Source organism: Myodes glareolus, chromosome 26 (assembly GCF_982192425.1).
Source record: "Myodes glareolus chromosome 26, mMyoGla1.1, whole genome shotgun sequence".
Lineage (NCBI taxonomy): Eukaryota > Metazoa > Chordata > Mammalia > Rodentia > Cricetidae > Myodes > Myodes glareolus.
The window spans coordinates 39172724-39197358 of record NC_142051.1 but is presented as its reverse complement, the minus strand read 5'-3'; the positions used below and the strand labels follow the sequence as shown (position 1 = coordinate 39197358).

Sequence of the window (24635 nt, the reverse complement as noted above, 5' to 3'; positions counted from 1 at the left end):
GTGAATTAAAGGTTTCAACAAGTAAAAATGTAGTACAAATGATTTTCTGTCATAGCTCTTGCTGTGCCCAATGTCCTCCATTTTTAGAATGAAACTCCAATTCTTCCTTTATTCTTCAATCCACAGTAAATTTGTTTTATTTGAGTAATGAGTAAAGAAGTTAGCAATGCAGGTACAGTTCCTTAATCTCATACTATACATGAAGAAGCTAAATGTGAAGATTGAAGGACATGAAATGCTGGTTGGATTAACAGCATAAAAGCTAGTCAACTATAATGGCTTGACACTTTTTAAAACATGACCCAATATGAAAAAAGTCTTTTAGACATTTCAGATTTATATATTTCATTTATGTCTCTTTCTTAATGTGTCTTGTCCATGCCTTAGACATTTACACACTTTCTTCTAAATTTTATCTTTAGAAATATTTTTACTTACATATTTATTTTCTAAGAATTTCGTGTAGGAATACTGTATTTATGTCATTTCCCTCCCACTCCTTTCTTTCACTCCTCATGTGACCCTGTCTCAAATTTAAGACCTCTTATTCTTTAATTATTATTGTTACATATGTATAGTCATAATACACTCATAAATACAACTTGTTGAGTCTCTTTATGTTGCTCTTATGTCTGCCTTTTTATGGTTGACCATTTGCAGTTGGATAACCAATTGGGAGTTTGTCCTTGGAGAAGATTGTTTCTCCCTCTCTCATCGGCCTTCAGTTACTCGCCTGTAGTTCATCTAGTGGTGGGATCTTGTGAACTCCCCCCCCCCACCCCACATCACATTGCCATGTAAACCATTTGTGTTGTTTTCAAGTTTGATGGGGCAAGTGTATTGAGTTTTCATGGGTACAGTTTTCTCAAGACATAGAGAAGACACTATGACACAGGCATCCTCTCCACCCTCTGGATCTCGGATTCTTTTGCCCGCCCTCTTCTTTGACACTCTGAGCCTGAGATGTAATAGCGATATTGTTTATCAACTGGAGCTGGGCACCTAGGAGTCAGTTCCTCTCTGCATTTTGACAGTTGTGGCCTTCTCTAATGATATCCATCTGCAGCTTCTTGGATGAGGGGTGAGAGCTCCCCCTGTGGATACAAGGGTATTGAGGAAGCAATTAGAGAGAATGCTGGCTTAGGAAACTGGCAATAGTTGATTCTATCAGTAGTAAGCCCTATGAGTCGTGGTAATGGGATAGGTTTATAGTGTGAGGCATGAATTCCTTCCTCTTAAGTGAGACTTAATAGTCTCATAGCTTTGATAGCTGTTGTTTGCCCTTAGAATATAAATGCTACTCAGGGCTACCTTGCCGTCCCGATCATTGTTGTGGCATTAAAACGAAGTGGGTATTGATTTCCTTTCTCCATTGACAGCTTGCCTGGCTCTTTCTAGTACAGTGAGAGCTAGTCCCCAGGGAGAGGGCTCCATGTCAGTTCCAGCTCTAGTCCTCCTAGTCCTCGTCCAAGGAGTGCGGTGTCTTCCGACATGGGCTCTTCCCTTCTGTTTCTAGAATGCAACTGAGAGAAAAGACAACAGACTATTTTGTTTTAAAGGCCTCCTGGACTTACATGATCAACACCTCAAAGGGACATTTCCCCTGCTGGCACAGGGGTTTTGTTAGTTTGTAACTTTGCGTGGGGAGCAGGAGGGTAATATCAGATATCTTCTGTTTCGCTCCATGCTATTATTATTACGTTTTTGGATGCAGGGTCTGTCACTGAATATTTGTCATTTATGTGTGGTGAAAACACTCAGAATTTTTACTTTTAAATTTCCAGGTGGGTTACAGGTAGCACAAATGAATTTCATCAGTTTTCAGGTTGATGGACGCATCAATTGTATTGTTAATGGTGCCAAGAATAGAAATGTATCACCGTTGATCTCCCTCTGATGCATGGTTCCCTTTGCTTTGACTGTGTAAGCCTTGTAGTGGTGTTAGATGATCATAGGGTACCTCCTGACTTTTGGGGAGCCACCAGGCTGTTTTGATCTTCATTTCCATCAGCAATGTGCAAGGCTTTCTTCCACTACACTTACTTGCCCGTGCTTACTAGTGCCATGTCTTTATCCTTCTCTTTCAGTTGTGTTTCTCCAAAGTGGCATATGGCTTTTCCTACAAAAACCTGGTCTGATGCTTGCATCTTCATTTTCACTTGGGAAAATTCCATTTGTGTTTAGCATAATAGCTACTATTCATTAATTATTTTCATCGTTAGATTTCTTATTTTAATCTACTTATTTATTTTATTATTCATTAATTCATCCATACCCATTTGTTTTTCTTATTAAATTGCTAATAATATTTTCATTTTACTCATTGGGATTTTTTTTGCGTATTCATTATACCAAAATGGTTATTTTTCTTTCCACATGTCTGTTGTCAAATATCTATTTCTCTGGTATATGAAAATTATCTATCAAATATTTGCCCAGCTAAGTCATTTAACACTGCTTTTGCCCTATGTATTAGTTGGAATATGATTTAACATATTTAAACAGATACCAAAACTAATTTAACTACATTTTTCTTCTTCATTTCAAACACATTGGCCCAAGAACCGTGTTTTTCACTCAGCAGATGGGTTGCAGTAAATAGAAAATGCAGCTAAGCTACCATCTTTCTAGAAAGCTTACTCATAAGTTTTGAGACAAAGAAGGAATGCATTTTAAAGTAAAGAACTAACATAAGTTCAATTAAAAAATTAATCTGCACTTGAGAAGGCTTAAACAAGACTGACCAAGAGAAAAGGAAATACAAATAGATAGTATCAAGCCAAATATATTAGTTAAATTCTCAGAAGAAATTTTAGACATAAAATGATATAATGAGTTGATTTTTAAAATGACTAGGACATAAGTAAAATGTATAGTTTTCAGTATAATAGTGATTTCCAGGCATAACACAACAGATACTAGCAGAATTGAAAGCAAAAACAGATGACATTGATAATTTAATTGGATAGTTTTACAAACCTTAATAAACAGACAAAACTGAGGCTAAACAAACTTAAGAGACTATTCCAGGAAGTGAACTGTCTAAAACTACATAGCTCTGTAGTTGTATGGCTTAATATTCTGTCGGCGTACTCTCCAACGTAAATCGCTGCATAAATCCTAAACATGATATTACCACATGGATTCATGTAATTTAGCAGAAAGTGCATTAGGACCAAATAATATTTACCTTGTCACTTTAAGGATAGTCAGCCATCAGAAAATCCTTGAAAGTAATTTCAGCTTGAGCTGGTTAAGAGATAAGTCATTGGTTCTCTTAATAAAGAGAGAAAGTTTTGCTTACTTTGACATACTTCCTTGCCTCTTACACACTAGTTTGCCTCTTCTGTCTAACCCAGGCTTGCTCCTGGTGAACATGGATGCAGTGACCTCTGCACATTTCCCCACTGTGAGCTCCTTTCAGCCAATGAGGCATTAACTCTGAGTCTCCACTCCATTTTGCCTGTGCAAGGGATAGAAAAGTCTAACCATATCAGCAATATCTGAACTGTGTGCTCTTAAATAAAGTATCTATTTTATTCAAAAATATCTTATTAGTTCTTTGAGAGTTTCATGCATTGTATTTTGATCTTATTCAACCACTACTTCCCCAATTCCTGCTAGACCCACCCCTCATTCCATACCCACCAAACTTTGTGTCCTTAGGTATTAAAACCCATCTGGTCTACCTAGTACTGGATATATCTTGGGTTTGTGACCATTGACTGGAGCATGTTCTATGGACCAGGGGCCATACCTTTGGAAAAAAAACCTTCAAATTCTGGCAGCTACCTATTACCAATAACTAACTCCTCAGCTGGGCGCTGGACTTCATGACCACAATCCTTCTCTGTGCTTGGATTTTGCCTGCCTCGAGCTTGCACAGGTTATGTTCCTGGTGTCCCAGTTGCTGGGAGTTGTAATTATCCATGGCCTCTGGTTCTGACAGTCTTTCCTTGACCAGGTGAGAGGCTATGTGTCCATCATCTCCTAAAAACAGGCTCTTCTCTGAGGAGGTTGGAGAGATGTACCGATCCATGAGTATCACAGTAAGTCTTAAGGAATAATGTTAATACTATGTCTCTTTAGCAGAGCAGCAATAGGCTGTCCCTTAGAGCATATGTCCTGCCTAGACACAGGTTCTTGGCCCCAGTAATGGTACCAAGTGTGAGAGATCTATCTTCTGTAATGGACCTTAAAGTCAACCAGAAAGTTGGTATCATGCCCATAACATCTGTGTCACGCGTCACTACTGCGCCACCAGTAGGCACATCTTGCCAGGACAGCCATTATTGGAGCTCACAGGGTTCATAACTGGGTAAGACTGAAGGTTAGTTTTCTCCTCTGGTATCATGCACACCCAGCATTATGAAAGCTAGATAGTAGGGCTGAGGCTTCCAAGCTTTTACTGGCTTGATTTCTCCATGTCCCATGACTCAAGTTTATTGTATCGTCATTAATAGGGTCTTATCAGGTTCTGGGAGATAACTAAGTGCACTTGCAAAAGCTTATAATAATTGGAGATTGAACTTCACTGGCCAGTAGTCTCAGAAGAGTTAACTCATTCTTGGCACTGTTTTTGTTTGTTTGTTTGTTTTTGTTTTTGTTTTTTGTTTTTTTGTCAGCCGGTGGTGTCTAGCTAGGGACTCTATTATAGTGTAACTCTATTTATAATAACTGTTTATATTTTATGAAGTTTCTGCAATAGTTGCTTTTCATATGACTTCTTCATATCTTTGACATTAGTTATGCATTTCCCCAAATATTCCTTTCTTTGCCTCACCCTTTCATTCCCCACCATTTAACCATTTCTGTTCCCCTTTCTCCTGCTATGTCACTATGCTTTCTCTTCTTTCTCTTGAAAGCATACTTCCGTGTCCTCTTACTAGTTTGCCGATCGTCACGGGTGTTCCAAGTGAAGTACAAATATCTAAAGAGTTGAAATCAGCATTGCCTTACTCAGAAAGATAGCTTCTAGCTCCATCCATTTCCCAGAAAACTTTTTTTCTTAACAGCTGAATTATATTCCATTGTATAAATGTACCACTGTTTTATTATCCATCCATTGGTGGATAATGGCATGTGGTTTCCATTTCCTGAATATTTTGGAAAGAGAGCAGTGAACAAAGATGACCAATCCTCTCTGTAGTAGGATACAGAGTTTTGGGGTATATGCCCAAGAGTGGGATAAACTTTTTTCTAGCTTTTTAAAAACGTCCATGCCGATCTCCATACTGACTGCACTACTTTGCATTCCTGTTACCAGAAAATAAGTGTTCCCCATTCCAAACTACATCCATGCCAGAATTTGCCATTTGTTTTTGGGATCTTAGCCATTCAACTTGGGTAAGATGACATGTCAGAGTATGGTAGAGGAAGGTCATCTGTCTATGTGTTACTTTCATTGGTTAATAAAGAAACTGCCTTGGCCTTTGATAGGACAGAAAAATTAGGTAGGCAGAGTAGACAGAACAGAATGCTGGGAAGAAGGCAATGAAACAGACGCCGTGACTCTCCTCTCTGAGATAGCCGCAGGTTAGAATCCTTTCCGTAAGCCACCACCTCGTGGTGCTACACAGATTATTAGAAATGGGTGAGATCAATATGTAAGAGTTAGCCAATAAGAGGCTACAGATAATGGGCCAAGCACTGTTTAAAAGAATATGGTTTCCGTGTAATTATTTTGGGTAAAGCTAGCCTTCCCACAGCCCGCTGCTCCTGTTACAGAGTGGCGGTTGTCTCTTCCATTTGTTGCACATTTCGGAAGTTTCCCGCTTGTACTTCCGGGCTGCTTGAGTAAAATTATTTCCCTTCTCAGATCTTTGTTGGAGTTGAAGATTAGATAGTTGTAGTTACCATCTACATTATTTAGACTCCTTGAAATAGAATGTTTAGTAAAACTTTTGTTATATGTTTCTTGCTTAATATTGTTTGTTGTTTGTAATTTTATATTTATTATTTGTTTCTATTGTATATAGTGGTATTTGGTTTTGTTCTGTCTTATTTTAGAAAAAAGGGGGAGATGATAGGGGAGTTCAGCCAATCACATTCTGTCCGTGGGGCGTGTTGCCCTAAGGCAAAAGTTTACCTATAAACCTGGGGGATGCACTTCCCCACCCTCTCTCTGGCCTGGATCCAGCATTACAGACGGTTGGGATTCTGGCATAAGTTTTTCCTTCTGTTTTACTAAAGCTGTATCTTTTGTAAGCTAGTCTGTCGGACCATTAATTACCGATCGCACTGCGTCATCAAAAGTAGTTTTAATTTGAATTTCTCTGATCTCTAAGGAGGTTGAACTTCTAAAAAGTATTTCCTAGGCATTACTGTTTTATCTTTGACGACTCTGTTTAGTTCCATGTCCCTTTTTAAAATTGCTTGTTTTTTCCTTGATATTTTGTGATTCTAGTTCTTTGTAGATTCTAGATATTGACCCTTTGTCAGATGGCTATCCGGTAAAGATTATTTCCCTTATTTGGTAGACTCCCTCTTCACTGAAATACTGATGTCTTTTGGTGTAGAGATGCCCCTTAGTTTTCTATTTTTGACTTTAAATATTGTAGGAAATCAATTCACCATATATGTACAAATGGATCCTTTTATTTCTAGGTCCTTAGACTCTTAAAAGAGAGGCAAGGGAATGATTTGTAACAGGATAAAGGTGAGATTTTAAATGTTCTTACATCTCGGTTTCATAAAAGTAGCTGATGGGTGACGACACAAACATGAATGGATCAAATTAACATATGCTGATTAAAGAATATTTGAAAAATAGGAGAGTATAAAAAATTCATACTATCACTAATCACAGATAAATACTAAATTTCAGGACACATTATTCCATGTATAATTTAAATGGCTAAAGCATGCTGCAGTTTTGTTTAAAAACATGCTACATTTTTGTCCACAGCTTTTTAATTCAGACTCAGACTTTACAATAATTAGATGTCTTTGCATCTATATATAGTTACATATATCCAGTTCTATATCTCTATCTCTATCTCTATCTCTATATCTATATCTTTATCATCTATTTGTCTCTCTGGCCAGTGTTTAATATTAATAGCAAAATTCCCCTCAAGTTTTTTAAACAAAACCACTGACTTTATGGGCATTATAGAAACAATTTTCCTGATTTGGAAAGCTTAGATGATATTAGATAATATTAAAGGGAAATAAATTTTAAAACACCTTAGTGACATTGGAATTAGTGGTATTTGAAAGCCTCTTTAGGAAAGGGGACCAAAGAAAATCTTCAATAAGGAGGAATGTGGACAGCAATTTGCACATAGAACAGTTGTGTAGGGTAGGAAAGACTGACGTCATTGCTGCTAGCTATCTTACTCCTGGGCTGAGTACACAAAGGAAAGCTGGCTGAGAGCTAAATTACACATTTGCCTCCCAGTTTGCCTTCTGGAAATCCTGGGACCATTCCATCTGATTCATCAAAGTGGAAGAAATACAATGAACATCTCCTAAAGTACGTTACCCCTCTTACAGTATGTGACATTTGCTTTCATGGTTATCTGCATAGCTTAGAGAATGTATCAACATTTTGAAAAAAATAATGCTCATATGATATAATAGAAGAAACAAATTCAAGACATTTTTATACCAAAATACAAGATTAATAAAATAAATATGGGTTCCAAGCAATAGTGGCTCAATCACCATATGTAAATATCCTAATTTAGTTGTTGATTTCCATAAAGTTTCTTAGAATTTTAGAAAAAAAAACACTAGCTCCATAAAATATTTGGCACATATTTAATTTACATTAATTTAAACTGCATGGCAAACTCTCAGGAAAATATTGTATGTGTGCCTGTAATGACATTTATGTCGTTCATATGTTTATATGCACATGCTTATATTCATATGTTTATATGCATATGAATGACTTATGTTGTAATATGTATATAAAATAAATCTACTATGTCTGGTTTGGGAGGCTTTGTTGTTTTATTGGATTTTGTTTGTTTTTTTTTAATTTTTCAAAAAAAATCTTTTAATTTGATAAATTGTCTTAATTATTGATTGATTCATGTTTTCATCATGATTAAATCCAAATTATTTTTTTATATTCAAAGTTTATTAAATTATAAAAGTTTCCATTTCCGCTCCTCCTCCCAACACCCTCCCACTCCCCCCACTCCCTCTCCTCCTTCCTCTCCCTCCCAAAGAGTAGTCAGGGTTTCCTGCCCTGTGGGAAGTTGAAGTTCCTCCCCCCTCCCTCCAGGTCCAGGAAGGTGAGTATCCAAACAGACTGGATCCCAAAAATCCAGTATATGCAGAGGAAACAAGTCCCAGTGTCATTGTCAATGGCTTTTCAGAAAGACTCCAGGCCAGCCACATTCTGAGAATCCGGCCACATTCAGAGAATCTGGTTGGATCACGTGCTCGTTAGTCCCAGTTCAACTGGCCATGGTGAACTCTCATTAGATCGGTCCCCTTGAATCAGTGGGTGATGGCACCCCTCGCGGGCTGATTTCATTTTTCATTTTCTTCCTCCTTCTGCTCCTCAATTGGACCTTGGGGGGTTCAGTCCGGTGTTCCAATGTGGGTCTCTGTCTCTATCTCCATCCATTGCCAGATGAGGGTTCTATGGTGAAATGCAAAATATTCATCAGTATGGTTGTGGGCCAAGGTCGGTTCAGGCACCCTCTCCTCTGTCCAGAGAACAATCTGGGGAACTCTCCTTGGACCTGGGATCCCCTTTATAATCAAGTCTCTTGTAAACCCTAAAATGACTCCCTTAGTTGAGATATATACTTCCCTGATCCCATATCCATCCTTCCTCCCTCCCCCCATCCCAGTCCCCCAAGCTTTCCCCATTCCTCCCCTACTCCCTTCTCTCTAACCCTCTCCCCTTCCAACAACCCCCCCACCCCCCCCATGCACCCGAGGTTACCTGGCACTCTTGTCTATTTCCAGTCTCCAGGCGGATAACTACATGATTTTCTTCAGGTTCACTTTCTTATTTAGCTTCTCTAGGATCACGAATAATAGGCTCAAAGACCTTTAATTATGACTAGAATCCACTTATGAGTGAATACATACCATATTCCTCTTTTTGGGTCTGGCTTACCTCACTCAGTAAAGCGTTTTCTATGTCCATCCATTTGCATGCAAAATTCAAGATGTCATTGTTTTTTACCGCTGAGTAAAACTCTAATGTATATTATGTTCCACGCATTTTTTAACCATTCTTCTATTGAGGGGCACCTAGGTTGTTTCCAGGTTCTGGCTATTACAAATAGTGCTGCTATGAACATAGTTGAACAAATGCTTTTGTGGTATGATAGGGCATCTCTTGAGTATATTCCCAAGAGTGGAATTGCTGGGTCTTGAGGGAGGTTGACTCCCAGTTTCCTGAGAAACCGCCACACTGATTTCCACAGTGGCTGCACAAGTTTGCATTCCCACCAACAATGAATGAGAGTTCCCCTCTCTCCACATCCTCTCCAGCATAGGTTATCATTGGTGTTTTTGACTTTAGCTAATCTGACCGGTGTAAAATGGTATCTCATAGTTGTTTTGATATGCATTTCCCTGATCACTAAGGATGTTGAGCATGACCTTAAGTGTCTTTTGGCCATTCGAAGTTCTTCTGTTGAGAATTCTCTGTTCAGATCAGCACCCCATTTTTTAATTGGGTTAATTAGAGTTTTAGTGTCTAGTTTCTTGAGTTCTTTGTATATTTTGGAGATCAGGCCTTTATCTGATGAGGGGTTGGTGAAAATCTTCTCCCAGGCAGAAGGTAGCCTTTTTGTCTTACTGACGGTGTCCTTTGCTTTACAGAAGCTTCTAAGTTTCAGGTGGTCCCATTTATTCATTCATGCTCTTATTGTCTGTGCTACTGGGGTTCTACTTAGGAAGTGGCCTCCTGTGCCTATATCTTGTAGACTATTTCCCACTTTCTCTTCTATCAGGTTCAAAGTGGTCCGATTAATGTTGAGGTCTTTAACCCATTTGGACTTGATTTTTGTGCATGATGATAGATATGGATCTACTTTCATTCTTCTACAGGTTGACATCCAGTTATGCCAGCACCATATGTTAAAGATGCTTTCCTTCTTCCATTGCATACCTTTAGCCCCCTTGTCGAAAATCAAGTGTTCATAGGTTTGTGGATTAATATCTGGGTCTTCTATTCGATTCCATAGGTCGACTTCTCTGCTCTTATGCCAGTACCAAGCTGTTTTCAATACTGTAGCTCTGTAATAGAGTTTGAAGTCAGGGATGGTTATACCTCCAGAAGTTCTTTTATTATATAAGATTGTTTTGGCTATCCTGGGTTTTTTGTTTTTCCATATAAACTTGATTATTGTTCTCTCAAGGTCTGTGAAGAAGTTTGATGGGATTTTGATGGGGATTGCATTGAATCTATCGATTGCTTTTGGTAGAATTGCCATTTTTACTATGTTGATCCTCCCAATCCAAGAGCAAGGGAGATCTTTCCATTTTCTGGTATCCTCCTCTATTTCTTTCTTCAAAGACTTAAAGTTCTTGTCAAATAGGTCTTTCACTTCCTTGGTCAGAGTTATCCCAAGATAACTTATGCTATTTGTGGCTATCGTGAAAGGTGAAGTTTCTCAGATTTCCCTCCCTGCTTCTTTATCCTTTGTGTATAGGAGGGCAACTGATTTTTTGGAGTTGATCTTGTATCCTGCCACATTACTAAAGGTGTTTTTCAGCTGTAGGAGTTCTTTGGTAGAGTTTTTGGGGTCGCTCATGTACACTATCATATCGTCTGCAAATAACGAGAGTTTAACTTCTTCTTTTCCATTTTGAATCCCCTTCATCCCCTTATGTTGTCGTATTGCTATTGCTAGAACTTCTACCACTATATTGAAGAGGTATGGGGAGAGTGGACAGCCTTGTCTTGTTCCTGATTTCAATGGAATGGCTTTGAGTTTCTCTCCATTCAGTTTGATGTTAGCTGTTGGCTTGCTGTAAATAGCTTTTATTATATTTAGGTATGAATCTTGTATCCCCAATTTCTTCTTTATTTTTAAATAAAGAACTTAAAGTTGGGTGAGTAGGTAAGGGTAATGAATCTTGAAGGACTTAGGGAAGGGAAAGAATATGATATGATAAAAAATATATTTAAAATTGCTTTAAATGATAAAATATAATGAATTTTTAAAAGATTTGATGAAATATAAAATAAAAGAGTCATTATAGAAACACTTAAATTTTAGTTGAATATTTAACTTTGTTAATTTCTTAGTAATTGAAATTTCATTTTTATAAGTCCTGTGTAAATATAGATATTAATTGAGCAACATGTATTGTATTGCTTAAACATGTCTCTAGAAGTTTGACTAATGAATAATTGAGTTTGATTCCTACAGAAACATCCCCTACTGTAGATCATCATGGTAAAATGAAAACAAAGCATCCACTGTCTGTATGTGTACTAACTGAATTCATACTCTCATAAACCAGGATCACAGAACCGACTGCATACTGTAATGGTGTACAGATTGCTATTGAGCCAGATCAGACAGAACCGATTTATTCTTGACTTTGTCCTTATTCCTTATCGTACTCTCCTCTCAGTCTCTCCCTAGCTGGGCTAGGTCCAGCCCCATGAAGGATATAATTCTTGATCTGATGCTGGTGGAGGCCAGTCTCTAATTTCCTCCACCCTCCCATCTTCTAGGGAAAAAAGTATGTGGGCAAAGGATGGAGATGTAAGAGGGAACAAACCAGGAAGTGCCTTATGGAAATGAAGGCAGGAAGGTGAGAGAGAAGGGACTGTAATGAGTAACGAGGAATGCATTTCAATGTATACTTCTACATTCATGTTCTTGATTGACAGGTTAGAAAGTGTAGGAGGGCTAATGAACACTCAGGATTCCCCGGCCATCATTTACTCTTTGAGTTCCCCTCCATTGCTGTATCCTTTCTGTTTGTTAGCACTATCATGGTATTGCACAGCGGATACTCTCTCTCTCTTCTACATGGCCATATATTTCAAGATAAGCTTTTCCTATTGCTTTTAACTCTATCTAGCTCTATAACAAAATACCATCCCCTAAGCTGGCTATCTTAGAAGCAACAGAAATTCGTTTCTTTTGTTTAGAGTCTGGGAACACCACTGTCAAGGCCCTGACAGTTTTGGTTTTGTCAGGGTTCACTTCCTCATGGATGGTTGTTTTCACCTGATGGAGGGACTGGGGAATCTTTCTGGAGCACTATTAATAGGATGGGCATCATTTCCATGTCTTATTCACCTGCAACATAGACTGCTCTACAGGGATTAAGATTTCAACAAAACATGGAGAGAACACAAACATTTAGACCATAGTGTCCCACTTCCCAGGGAGTCGGGACTTAGTTGCTTAAGCCAACTCATGTCAATGATTGGGTCACATAATGACACTTTATGCAGTGTTGACTCATAAACTGCTTAAATTTTGCTAGGAAGAGATATCCCTCTACTATTCTTGCATATGATCATGTCAGACATGCAGCCATCTTGTTCAGTTGATGGAGCATCACACAGAGAAAGACAACGTTGACAAAACCATGCAGGAAAGGAGTCAGAGCCCTGAGATTTGGGATCAGGAGACACTCTCTTCTTGTTCTCTGTATTTAGTGTTTTGTTGCTTGAAGGAGCTTTCTATGTTAATCATAGTTCAGCTAACAAGGACTATAAAATCTAGCTTCCTTAAAACATGAAAGATAGAGGGAGAATGAGACAGAGGCACAATGTAGACCTCGGCTATGACTAATGCAGAACAGCATCCTGGATACATATGCTCGCTTTGTATAAGAAAATGAAGTGAATTGGATAAACAGAGAATGCCAATACTTTTCCTGTGTTTCTATGTGAATTCCTTCAAGGACTCACGATAAAATGGAATTAGAGTCTGGAATCTTAGAATGAATCAGGCAACTCACATATTATATTAATTATATTGTTTAATATCTGGTTTCACATTAATCAAATCTATATAAAACAAAAAGATTGCATTTCAAATACCCCGATAGAAAGATTGAACAGATGTTGAATTATGAGTTTTATACATGCATTGATTTATTCTTTTGCTGAAGTACCTGCTGGTAGTTTGGGATCCAGTTATTTTCAGGACATAAACAATTTGTGAGAACATATTACATTGTTAACCTAATTTTAGCAATAGTATTGTTTTCTCTGTCCATAATGAGTACCTGTTGTTAAAAATTGCAAAAGGGACCATTGGGGGCAATTGGATTAGATTAAATTCAGGATGTATTCACCTGGGAGCTGACTTTGAGACAGATGTTAGCATACATTTATTATGTGAGAGTTAGTGAGTGCTGTTGGAAACAATATTTATTGAAGGGACAAAGGAAAGGGTGAAAGATGTCAGGACGTGACTCAGTCACAATACATCTCCCAAAGCAGCTCCAAGGAACTCAAACTTCCGTGACTCTTCAAAGTCATTCCAAGCTGGTGCTAGGTCAACACCTTCCTTGGGCTGGCCAGACATTGAAAACAGTATGCTCGTGGGAGGGAGGTGACAATCAGATCTCATCTGAGGCCATCTGGAAATAAAGCCGACAGTGGCAAACTGTCTGCCAGCAACACCGCAGATATCTAAAGGAATAAATCTTTCAGAGCTGAGGTTGAACCTGGATTGTGAACTAAAGCGTTGGGGGCACAAGGGTGAATGTAATTATTGTCTAGGGAGTTACAAGACCACGGGTGATTGTGTCTAAGATGAAGAAACAAACAAATGAGAATCCAGGAGACTGATGGAATAGAGGGCATCAGTTGGTAAAGGGTTAAAGATGGTTGTGGGAATGCATAAGTCAGTACGCTGTGAAAGACGGGGCTGGGAGACTGTAGATGACTGGCTGCTGCATCTAACCAATGAGTTTCTTTGATACTAAATGCCTATTTGAACAAAACGCTTTGTGCAGATTTACATGAGTTGGTTTTAGACATGGCAGCTTGAGTGGATATAAGATTTCATGAAGAGCAATCAAAGCCTTCAGAATCTGAAGTTTCCCGAAAGGCAGGCTTGAAGTGGAAAGCAAGACTGGAGGATAAATAATAAATGTAAGTAAAGTTTAGAAATGATAATCTGAGTGAGTATGAAATTATAACAGAATTTGATGGCATTAGATTCATTTTTCACCTAAGCATTGACTACTAGGATATTCTCCTAGAAAGACCACTTTATCTCCAATGTCTGTAATAGTTTTATATGAAGCTTGGGGATTGAACGTAGAAGGATTATGCTTGGGTGTTGTCTGGTCAGACTGGGTCTATAAACTGTTGTGGAAGGAAATGAAAGCTGTAGAAGGAGGTGAATACAAGGACTGTTGGGAAAAATCTACATAAAAGAATTTATTGACAATAACAAATGGAAACTCTATGACCTCAGATAGGACTCAAAAATCTACATTGCACAGAATACAAGCAAACAAATTTATGGTAAGCCTTGAGGTACAAATGCTTAATAAGAGAATCCAAGAATGGCTACTGCTGTAATCAGAAACTGTACTTTCGTTTCCCGGCTGCCCAGACCCAAATCACGTAAAAACTATGTTAATTACAACACTGCTTGGCCAATGACTCAGGTGTATTTCTAGCTAGCTCTTACATCTTAAATTAACCCATTTCTATTAATCTATGTATTGCCACGTGACTATGGCTTACCGATAAGGTTCTTGCATCTTTCTCCTTTGGCAGCTACATAACATCTGCCTGACTCCACCTGGATTTCCCACCTGGCTTTACTCTGCTAAGCCATTGGCCAAAATAGGTTTATTCATTAACTGATAAAAGCAACACATAAGCATAAAAAGAAAGAGAGTGGGCGGGGTCAAGAAGATGCCATGTACTTACCAAAGGAGAAAGATGCTAGAACATTACCAGTAAACCACAGCCTTGTGGCAATACACAGATGAATAGAAATGGATTAATGTCAGATGTAAGAACTAGCTAGGAATATGCCTGAGCCATTGGTTAAAGAGTTTTGTAGCTAATAATTTTCTGTGTGATTATTTGGGTCTGGGAGGCTGGGAAATGAAGCACAGTCCCCATTTACACACCGCACTGCAGTGACAAATATTTATTCCTTCAAACTTTCTTCTTCTGTTTACTAGTTAGCCACTGAATATCAGCTTCTGAGAAGGGATCCATCTCCTCTAGTTAGCTTTTTGCTTTCTTTCTTTCTCTTTCTTTTTTTTTTCTGGTTCAGTTGAAGCATCTGTCATTCTTGGCATCAGTTCTGAAGGAAGGTGGTAAAATCCTCTTGATGCTATCAGAATTCCTCTCAAGTTCTTGAAATCCTTCTGAATAGAGACTCCTCAGGACGCATAAGCTTTTCTCTTACTGCTGTTGCTCGCCAGTGAGAGCCCAAAGATTTGTTAAACCATATGATATTTTCCTGCTACAGGTTGGGGATGGGAAGAGAGAGAGTAGGTGTGAGGAAGACCTGTGTGCTCTTACCCTTCTGTACAATGGGCTACTTCTCAATGATGCCTTAGCCTTCTTTATGTCTTTTCAGGACTAGTGTTGCTGCCTTGTTAGAACTTCCATGGTATAGATAAGGTCAGAGGTGTTTACAAAGTGAATTTGATTAAACACCAAATATCAACTTGAAGTTGCCTGTCAATATATTATCCCGTAGTACAGAGATAGGACTCATTCCATGTTGAAAAACTGAGGGTGATTATGGCCTCTTAGTCTGTTCTTTTATACAGATACAAGCAGCCCTTGATCACAGACTGGGGGAAATCAAGCTTCAGACATACAATGTGGCTGACCTTTTCCCCCTACAGGTCATTTGTTTTCATACACTTTTCCCTCTTCTTAATACTTACCTTGCCAACATCATTTCTGTTTCCTTTTCCATATACACTCTGAGCTTCAACAAGATTGAGTAATTTGTGCTTCCCCAAACTGTAGAGTTCTTTCCCTCTTGTCTCGGTCCTCATCATCTAAACAGAAGTTACACGGTTTTATAACTGATATTTGGATCTATATACTTCCCATTACATAGTGACCAATTTCTAAAATCAAAAAGATTTAAAGAAGTCTACTTATTATTGCAGCCTGGGCAGCAAACATGTTGGCCGGACTATAAATGTTAGCCAAGCATCTAACATACTGGTCATCTGTTGTTGCATAGCAAATTCATCCCAAAAAAAATGTGTCTGAAAACAGCAAGCATATACTATCTCCCTGGATCAGGAAGCTATGAAAGGTTTGTTTTTATGTCCGTGACTGAGGGTCTCTCATGAGGGTGCAGTCAATCTGTTCAGTAGAACTATGGTCATTTCAAAGCTTGGGCAGAAGGCTGGGGGATGTGCTACACACATTTCAGCTCCTGGTGGATTGCCTAACTGCAGGCTTCAGAGCCTCATCACGTTACACTGGTGTTTGAAAAGGCTCTTCGTGTGTGACTACCTCCTCTCTCAGTATAAGAGATCTGAGAGATGGAGAACCCAAGAGGACACATCCCACAGAGAACCCAGTGACTTTATAACCTGTTTCCAGAAGTGACACCTCATCGGCTCTCTAGGTTCTTTTTGTCTGAAGAAGACCAAGCTTAATTTTTAATTATGTGGGATGATTATCCATATGCATTGCTAACATTAGAGATCTATACCATATAACACACTCCCAGGCTTCACCATAAGATGGTTAGCATTTTCATTTCAAGTACTTAAGGCAAGGCCCCATAGTCTATGACCTATAGCTAAGTATGGTCCACTGTTTGTTTTCATAGATAGTTATTATCAAGTACCTACTATGCACCTACAATGAATTCTGTTCATACATGTGTCAGCTACCTTTACAACACTATAGGAAAAGTGTCATTTCATAGATGAGAAAACAGATGAAATATTTCAGGATATCAGCATAGATTTGACTAATCCCAAATTCTTTATATAGTCTTCCCTTTTAGTATTTCCTGTAAAAATATTGCATTCTATTCAAATTGAAATTTCCTGAATTCTGACAATACTCCTCTTTCCCTTATATTTGTTGTTTTTCCTCTTCCATCTCTGGAAATGCCCTCCCTTGCCACTTCCTTCTGTTAAAAGTTTACAGATGAATCAGACAGCATTTGACAAATTATTAATCCAATAACTACATATTTATGGGGTTAGTATTGTAATTCAATACATATAGTATATAATGATCAAATGAGGGTCATTGACTATCATTTCAAGCATTTGTCATGTCCTTCTGTTGGGAACATTGAATTTTCTCTCTTCTGGCTTTCTGAAGTATGCATAACTTACTGTCAGCTAAAGGGACCCACAGTGCTATAAAATATATCCAGCTACGTTCTGTATTCATTAATCATCCACTCTCCACCCCCTTCATTGAACCAAACCTCTGATATTCTGCCTCTGCTTATATAAGACCAATATTTTAGCTTCTGTATTGAAGTTACAGTTTGTGTATTCATCTTTCTACTTCTTGGTATCTTTCCTAAATTCCCAGTTGGAAGAAACCTCAATCTCATTTGTCAGGTGTATGTACCAAGCGTTGTCCTTTGCATCCGTTAACTGTTCAGTACACTCCAGAGAAGGATGTGGCAGATACACACTGTAACCTTACACATGGATTATTTTATATTGGCAAGGTATTTATCTTGTAAATAAACTACTATTTCTAAGATTATCATGTTGGGGAAAACTAACAGTCACAATGTCTAACCTATTGTGTAGTAACTTAGGCTGAGCAGAGTTTCATTTCTATCTGAAACTCCAGGTACACCTAGCGATTCCCTCTAGGCAGTTTTTCCCCACTTTATTTTATCCTTGCCACCAACTGCAGGTAGAACACAGAACACTGGCCTTGGACTTAGGCTTCATATTGTGGAGTCCACTGGGTAAGTACCTAAATGATATATCAAGGGTATTTTAGGATGAAATTTATTCCCCAAGATTTTTATGTATACGTCAGAAGTCTAGAATACCCTCCATTTAGTTTTTTAATTTTTTTTCCCTGAAAGAATGAACATAGAACCAGAGACACCAGATCGTCTTTCTCTGCATTACTAAGAACATTGGGATGCTTGTGTTTGGCACAGGTTTTGCTTGGTCCATCTTATCTCACTGAGTATTTCTTAAAGACTGCATTAAAGTAAGTCACACAGAGGATAAGAGAAATGAGTCTACGTGATAAACAATGCAAAATCGATGTAGTATAAAATCAAATGGCTAAGACGATAACAGATTCAGAAAATGTAGATACTTACACTTGTGTTTGCTAAGCCATTTAGTCCTTGATTACCCAGTGTTTTATATTTTGTTAAACTGTTTCAAACACTGAAGAATCTTTTGGGTTATATTTGTACGGAGCTTTCATCATTCTATCCTAACTTTAATGCTCAAAAAACCAAAACATAAAACAAACCAAACAAGCAACAGAAACAATGATTAAGGCCAGAGTCCTGGTAGTGAGTCATTTCCATGGTGGATAATTGTGTGTCAACCTAACTGCCCATCAGGGCGCCCGCACTTGGCAAAGCACTTCTCAGAGTTTTCTGAGGTTGTTTGCGGATGAACTTCACATCTGAATGGTAGACAGACTTGTGTTTCTTGGTGTGTAGACTTTATCCAGTTGACTGAAGAGCTGAGCAGAGAGAACAGCCTGAGAAAGAGGAATTGAGGGAGAGCATTCGTGTTTTCTGCACTTCACAGTTGGCCCTCCTAGGGTTTCGAGCTTGTTAGCCTTTCTGATAGAGCAAAGCCTGCAAGTTTGATGTTTCTCTGTCTTTTGGAGTCAAAGTAGAATTGGGTATTGGCTCTTCTATATTTCTAGCCAACAGCTGCCGATCTTGAGCCGTCTGCCTTTGTAATCTGTGATCTTGACAGAAAATCTTTTTGCATGTGTAGACATTTCTAGTACATTTTCTCTGAGAGTCCCTCAAGAGACCATCTTTTACTTCTGAAATTACATTTTGTCTCTACTAATCTGTATTAACAAATAAAAGATGTGATTGAAAAGCTGCTCCAACGTCTCAAGACTGTTTCTGTATATACACTATATTTAGATGTCTTCTTACTTTGTGGAGTTGGTTTCCTCTCCCTCACTTTAACTGTGACATTCACTTTGATAGAAAAATAAACCTTTATTAAACTTGTATAGGCCTAATTACATGTAAGTTAGCTGTCTTTCATTTCATCTGCACACAGAGGCTGCAGATAAGAATTGTAACAATGCTCTTTTTTATAGTAAAGAACACCAAAAGCAGAAAGATTAAATATGCTGTCTGGTACGCACGTATGCTTTTTGCAGAATTCAGCATTAGTATTTGAATGCAAATCTAGATGCTATTTTGAATTAATATGTGATAGAAGAGGAGGAGGAGGAGGAAAATAAGTTATGTCTAATGCTCTAGATGTTTTTTCTTCAATGACCTGAGTGAAGCATAAAATGACTGTGGAGATGAGCTGTGAAGCAAACTAGTATACCTCACAGATCATTGAAGACTCAGTATTGTAGCAATCAGACTCAGATTTTTACACGTTTAGAAGTTCTTTGTCCTGCCTATCTGTCTCTCAGCATCTGTTCATTTCCTCTCTCCATTCTCCTTTTTCCAACCCACCTCCAGCTATTCACAGTACAAAACAATGATAAATGCTTGAGATGATTCATCAGCTAATTATCCGAATGCAGGCTCTGCGCATTGTGTAGAGATCCTGAAATATCACCGTGTACCCTATAAATGTTTACAGTTTTTACACGCTGAATTGGAAATATTTTAAAAATTCTGTCTAAACACACACATACACTAAAACAATCAATACTTGCCATTTTCAAGTAAATAAAAGCCAAGCTTAAAAGATGTGGGAAATGAACAATGTCGGGGAGTGGTATGGGAGATCTAATAAGCAATAGAGAGGAATTTTAGAATTTAAAAATATAATTGAAATTAGGAGTTTGCCAGCAGAATAGATACAGCTGAAGAAAAAAAAGATAAACTGGAAAATAAATATAAAAGGCAATTGTGAGTGTAATACAGAAACAGTATGAACAATAAAGTTTAGGCTGCGTTAATAATAATGATAAATTACATCTAATATTGATTCATTGTACAATAAGGCACAATAGAAAAGGCAGTATTGGAAGCAATAAAATAGAGTATGTGTTTTCATATAGCCTTATTCATTTCTCCTGATGTGAATTGGCCCTTGTAATTCTCTAGGGCAGGACCTTAGCCATCTTAGACTTCTTTCAAGTTTAAGAAAGAAGTCTATTAACATTCAGTACATCACAGAATTAATTTTTAAAAAAGAAAATCAGCCTATATTGGAAAAACGATTAGATATTTTAGACTTAGGTAGATTAGATATTTAGATAGGAAGACTGAGCATATACCACTTTACTGACTAAACCACCTCCCAAGGTCCTGAATCGCGTTTTTATCTGATGGACACAGAATTAAGGGAATTAGACCCTTTCTTCTTAGGAACACAGGTGTCTTTATAAATGATCCCTGTTCCCTTGGGTCTATAAGCAATGGCCATAAAACAGAGAAACATGCTCATCTAAAGTAAACACAGTCTTAGTCTAATTTGCATTAGTTCATTTGTCTGGGACATAAAATTGTTGGACACAAGTGTAAACATAACAGAGATGAACTTCTTGCAGACTCCCACTTGCAATAGTTTTCATTAAAAGCCACAAAAGACTGCCAGTTTATTATCAAGCACATGTGCTTTCGGCGTGCTCATCAGAGCTGTATTATTTTCCATCCATTTCAAAGTACTTCAGACATTTCCAAACTGTACCTCCGGTGTTACTTTAAGAATTAATTGAAAAGGAAAATATTACACAAGATGCTGAATTCTAAATTATTTCTTTTAAAACTCTCTGTTCCTCCCACTGTCAAATGCTAAACACCAGGGAAGGTTCATTTAGAGCTTGAAATTTCAATTATTTTAATTTTGAACATGCAGGCTTCTGTGATTATCTAGTAGTGATAAATTTGTTTATGTTTTATAGAAATGTCAGTTTGTTATTAAAGTTCCGATTTAAAAATGGCTGGGCAAAGCTACTTTATGGGCTTGAGTGTGGGTTCTAGGAACCAAGTTGATACAAAATCCTTACTTAATAAAAATGAGCTTTTATTAAAAAGATTATGGGAATTGTTGACCAGACCCATCATATGGAAAAACTATGCTCATTGTCAAGGTTAGGTTGTGGTCTTCCATATAACAGTGGTAGTCTTAAGAACTGTGGATGATGATCTGCCGCTATGAATTGAATATTGCTCATTCATGTTAGGACAATGTCAAGAATTAATATTCATCCTCTTATAAGAAAACAGAACAATTAGTATGTATTTCTTTTCAAATACATCACTGAGCATATTTTTAATTATGCTATTATAATTGATACCAGTTTTATGTTAAAAAATCTCAACACCTATTCACAAATTATTCACAAAAAAAATAATTTCAAGTCTTGAGGGGTAAACTGACTAAGTTCATGGAAGTTCTATTTTTACTCGCAGATAATGCCTCTGAGGTAGCAATTACTGCTCCGGGAACTGGTCACCATAGAAGCAGCTCTACAGGCCCAACACCTGACTGCTCACCCCCATCCCCCGACACTGCCCTGAAGAACATAGTAAAAGTTATCCGACCGCAGGTAAGGAAGTACCTAGCATGACGTCATCTGCACTGTAATGTTTCTGAGCTGATACACGTAAACTGTGCTCGGGCTGTTGTGTGATTTATAATAGATTGGTGTATTAAAAGAAGAAGAACTCGAAATAGGCTGTTTTCTTCCCACAAAGTTCATAATAGATGCTGAGATCTCTATTAGCTCTTGGAAAATGAACTTTTATATTAGGAGAAGGATTAAATGAAGTGTAGAAAAATAAACGTTCATTCGGCATTTTCCTCAGTATTTTAGTAATGATGCTGTGGTTCTTGAGCTGCTACTGTGTTCTGAAGCTTTTTCTGGGCAAGATGCACTGCTTGTGCTTTTTCTCTGGGGTTTGTCCAGTTGCTCTCCACTGCTCCCTCCCTTGAGGCGTCTAACGCTGTCGTGTTAGATCTTCCACTACTAATCCGCACCGTGTCCTCCTGTGCTCTCATCCTTGGTAATTTACCTTATTTCTTTACCCTTTGTTCATTTTTTTTTTCAATTCCTGTCACTTGTCTGTATGTTTTTTCCTCACCCCCCTTCTCTTTCTGTTGGATTTCCCAGTAGGCGGTTTGCAGGCAAGCTTTAGAAATATCACTGGGACAAGCTGTTCTGTGATATTTCATTGAAAATAGCACTTATAAAGCTGTTTGCCTTATATTTTTTTGCCAACAGATGGACCTAGAACATGGAATTGGTGGTGTTCTCAACCTGGCTCACTCTGAATGGGCTTCATAAAATCCAAAAAAGGGGAACTTAAAATCCAACCAATGCCTTTCAGCATCTCTGAGACATAGGGCATGAATAAATTCTTGAGCCAATCTGTAGTGCAATCTTATGTCTAAGACGGTATAAGCAATGATTTGTTTAGTAAATACTATGCTTTTTTATAACTTACTTTAGATTATTTTATAGCCGTCTTATCCTCATCAGCAAATATCATTTCATCTTCCCATATCCAGTGTAGTCTATAAAAGGTTTTTGTATAAATTAAACTTCTGTTGATTCCCAGGGATTTGTAGGCTAGTGTAAATAAAGATACTGGGCTTCTCATGGGTCAAAAATGGCCATCTCTTAGGAAATTCCTTCGCTTTTATTTAATATAACAGCTATTCCGTCCAGTCTTACTCAGAGATTAAAATCTCCTCGTGAGACTCTGACTTGGCACGTCTTTATGATAATTGAATCTAGAAAATTAGCATTGTTTAGGCACAGATAACATTTTATAATACCCTAGTATACAGAGTAAAATAATGTTTTCAAACATTTCATCTCAATCTACTTGATTCAAGAAATGAACACCAAAACCAGATTCACATGGTGAATCTCTCATTTGTTCTCACTGCTTCTCTACATGAGTATGTAACAGGAGTTTCTATTCTGCCCGGTCCTAGAGCCATTCAGTCCCAAAGCAACACGCAAAGACTTATATTAATTATAAACTGTTTGGCCTATTAGCTCAGGCTTATTATGAACTAGCTCTTATAACTTAATTTAACCCACAATGCTTGTCTATATTTAGCCATGTGTCTTGGTACCTATTCTCAGTAAGGCATTCTCATCCTCCTCCTTCTGTGTCTAGTGGTGACTGCATCTCTGCCTTTTCTCTTCCCAGAATTCTCTTTGTCTGGTCATCCCACCTATACTTTCTACCTGGCTACTGGCCAATCAACATTTTTTAAACCAGTATGAGTGACGAATCTTTACAGTGTACAAGAGCATCATCCCACAGCTTCTTGGTCATTTATGAATGAAAAACAGATTCCTTGGAGATACTGGATAAGGATTTTCTACTGAGAGGAAGAATTAGTCTTTCACGTGGATGAGCCTGCTAATCAGTTATCCAATATCAAGGGACCCACCCTGAAATCATACACATGCAAGCAACACTAAGTGGACTCAGCAGTTTGTACACACACACGCACACGCACACGCACACGCACGCACACGCACGCGCACGCACACACACACACGCACACGCACACACACACGCACGCACACGCACGCACACGCACACACACACGCACACGCATACACGCACACGCACACACACACACGCACACGCACACACACACACACACACGCACATGTATATGAAACAGCAATAATCATAGAAAAAGAGGGCTTGGATTTAAGGGACCTTAAGGGAGGATGTGGGAGGATTTGTTGGGAGGAAGAGAGAAATGACATAATTATATTTCAACAAACGTAAAAACCTTCTTGCTGGTTGTGGTATATGCCATTAACCCCAGTACTTGAGAGGCAGAAGTAGGAGGATCTCTGTAAGTTCAAGGCCAGCCTAGTTCACATGGTAGGTGAATTTCAGGCCAGCCTGAACTCTACATAGTAAGACCTTGTCTCAAAAGCTTTATGTCTACCTATTTTAGTTCAGATTAGATTATTTGGTATACTGAAGGAAAGTAGAGATTGCAGAAATACCATTTGACTCTATTCCTTGTTTCTGTCTGTTCTCCTTACAACTTCTTTGGTCCTCAGTCACTGTAGAAACAATGAAGTAGAAAATTTCCATGAAAGTAAGACTACTGGTTGTTCTTTCTTCCTTTTTATTTTCCCTTTACTGAAAATGGATTCTTTTCTCATATAATGCATCCTGATTACTGTTTCCCCTTCACCCACTCCTCTTAGTTCTTCCCAGGCTCCCCCTCCCCTCCAGATCCGCTCCCTTCTGTCTCTTATTGAAAGAGAATGGGCTTCTAAGAGATAAAAACCAACTATGACAAAATAAAACATAATAAGATAAAGCAAAACCCAGCATTTTGAGATTGGATAAATCAAATCAACACAAGAAAAAGATCCCCAGGAGCAGGCACAAGAGTCAGAGACCCGGTTGTTCACACAGGAGTCCCATAAGAGTACTAGTCTGAGAACTGTAATACATACGCAGAGTAATTGTTACAGATGGGTACAGGCCCTGTGCTTGCTGCTTCAGCCTCTGGGAACTCACATGCATCTTGCTTAGTTGATTCAGAGGTTCTTGTTCTCCTGGCTATCTCCT

At 38.2% G+C, this 24635-nt stretch overlaps 1 protein-coding gene across 14 annotated transcripts in view; it reads left to right on the top strand.

The window, feature by feature from the left end:
- Anks1b (ankyrin repeat and sterile alpha motif domain containing 1B) overlaps nucleotides 1-24635 on the top strand; it is a 953532-nt gene that overhangs the window by 332594 nt on the left and 596303 nt on the right. For all 14 annotated transcript variants that reach the window (XR_014999730.2, XR_014999729.2, XM_085683219.2 and 11 more), the window contains one exon: nucleotides 21483-21619. Coding sequence is in view for 12 of the 14 variants with exons in the window: in XM_085683219.2 (XP_085539345.2) it covers nucleotides 21483-21619 (137 nt within the window). In the remaining 2 variants the exon portion in view is untranslated. The remainder of the gene's footprint in view (nucleotides 1-21482; nucleotides 21620-24635) is intronic.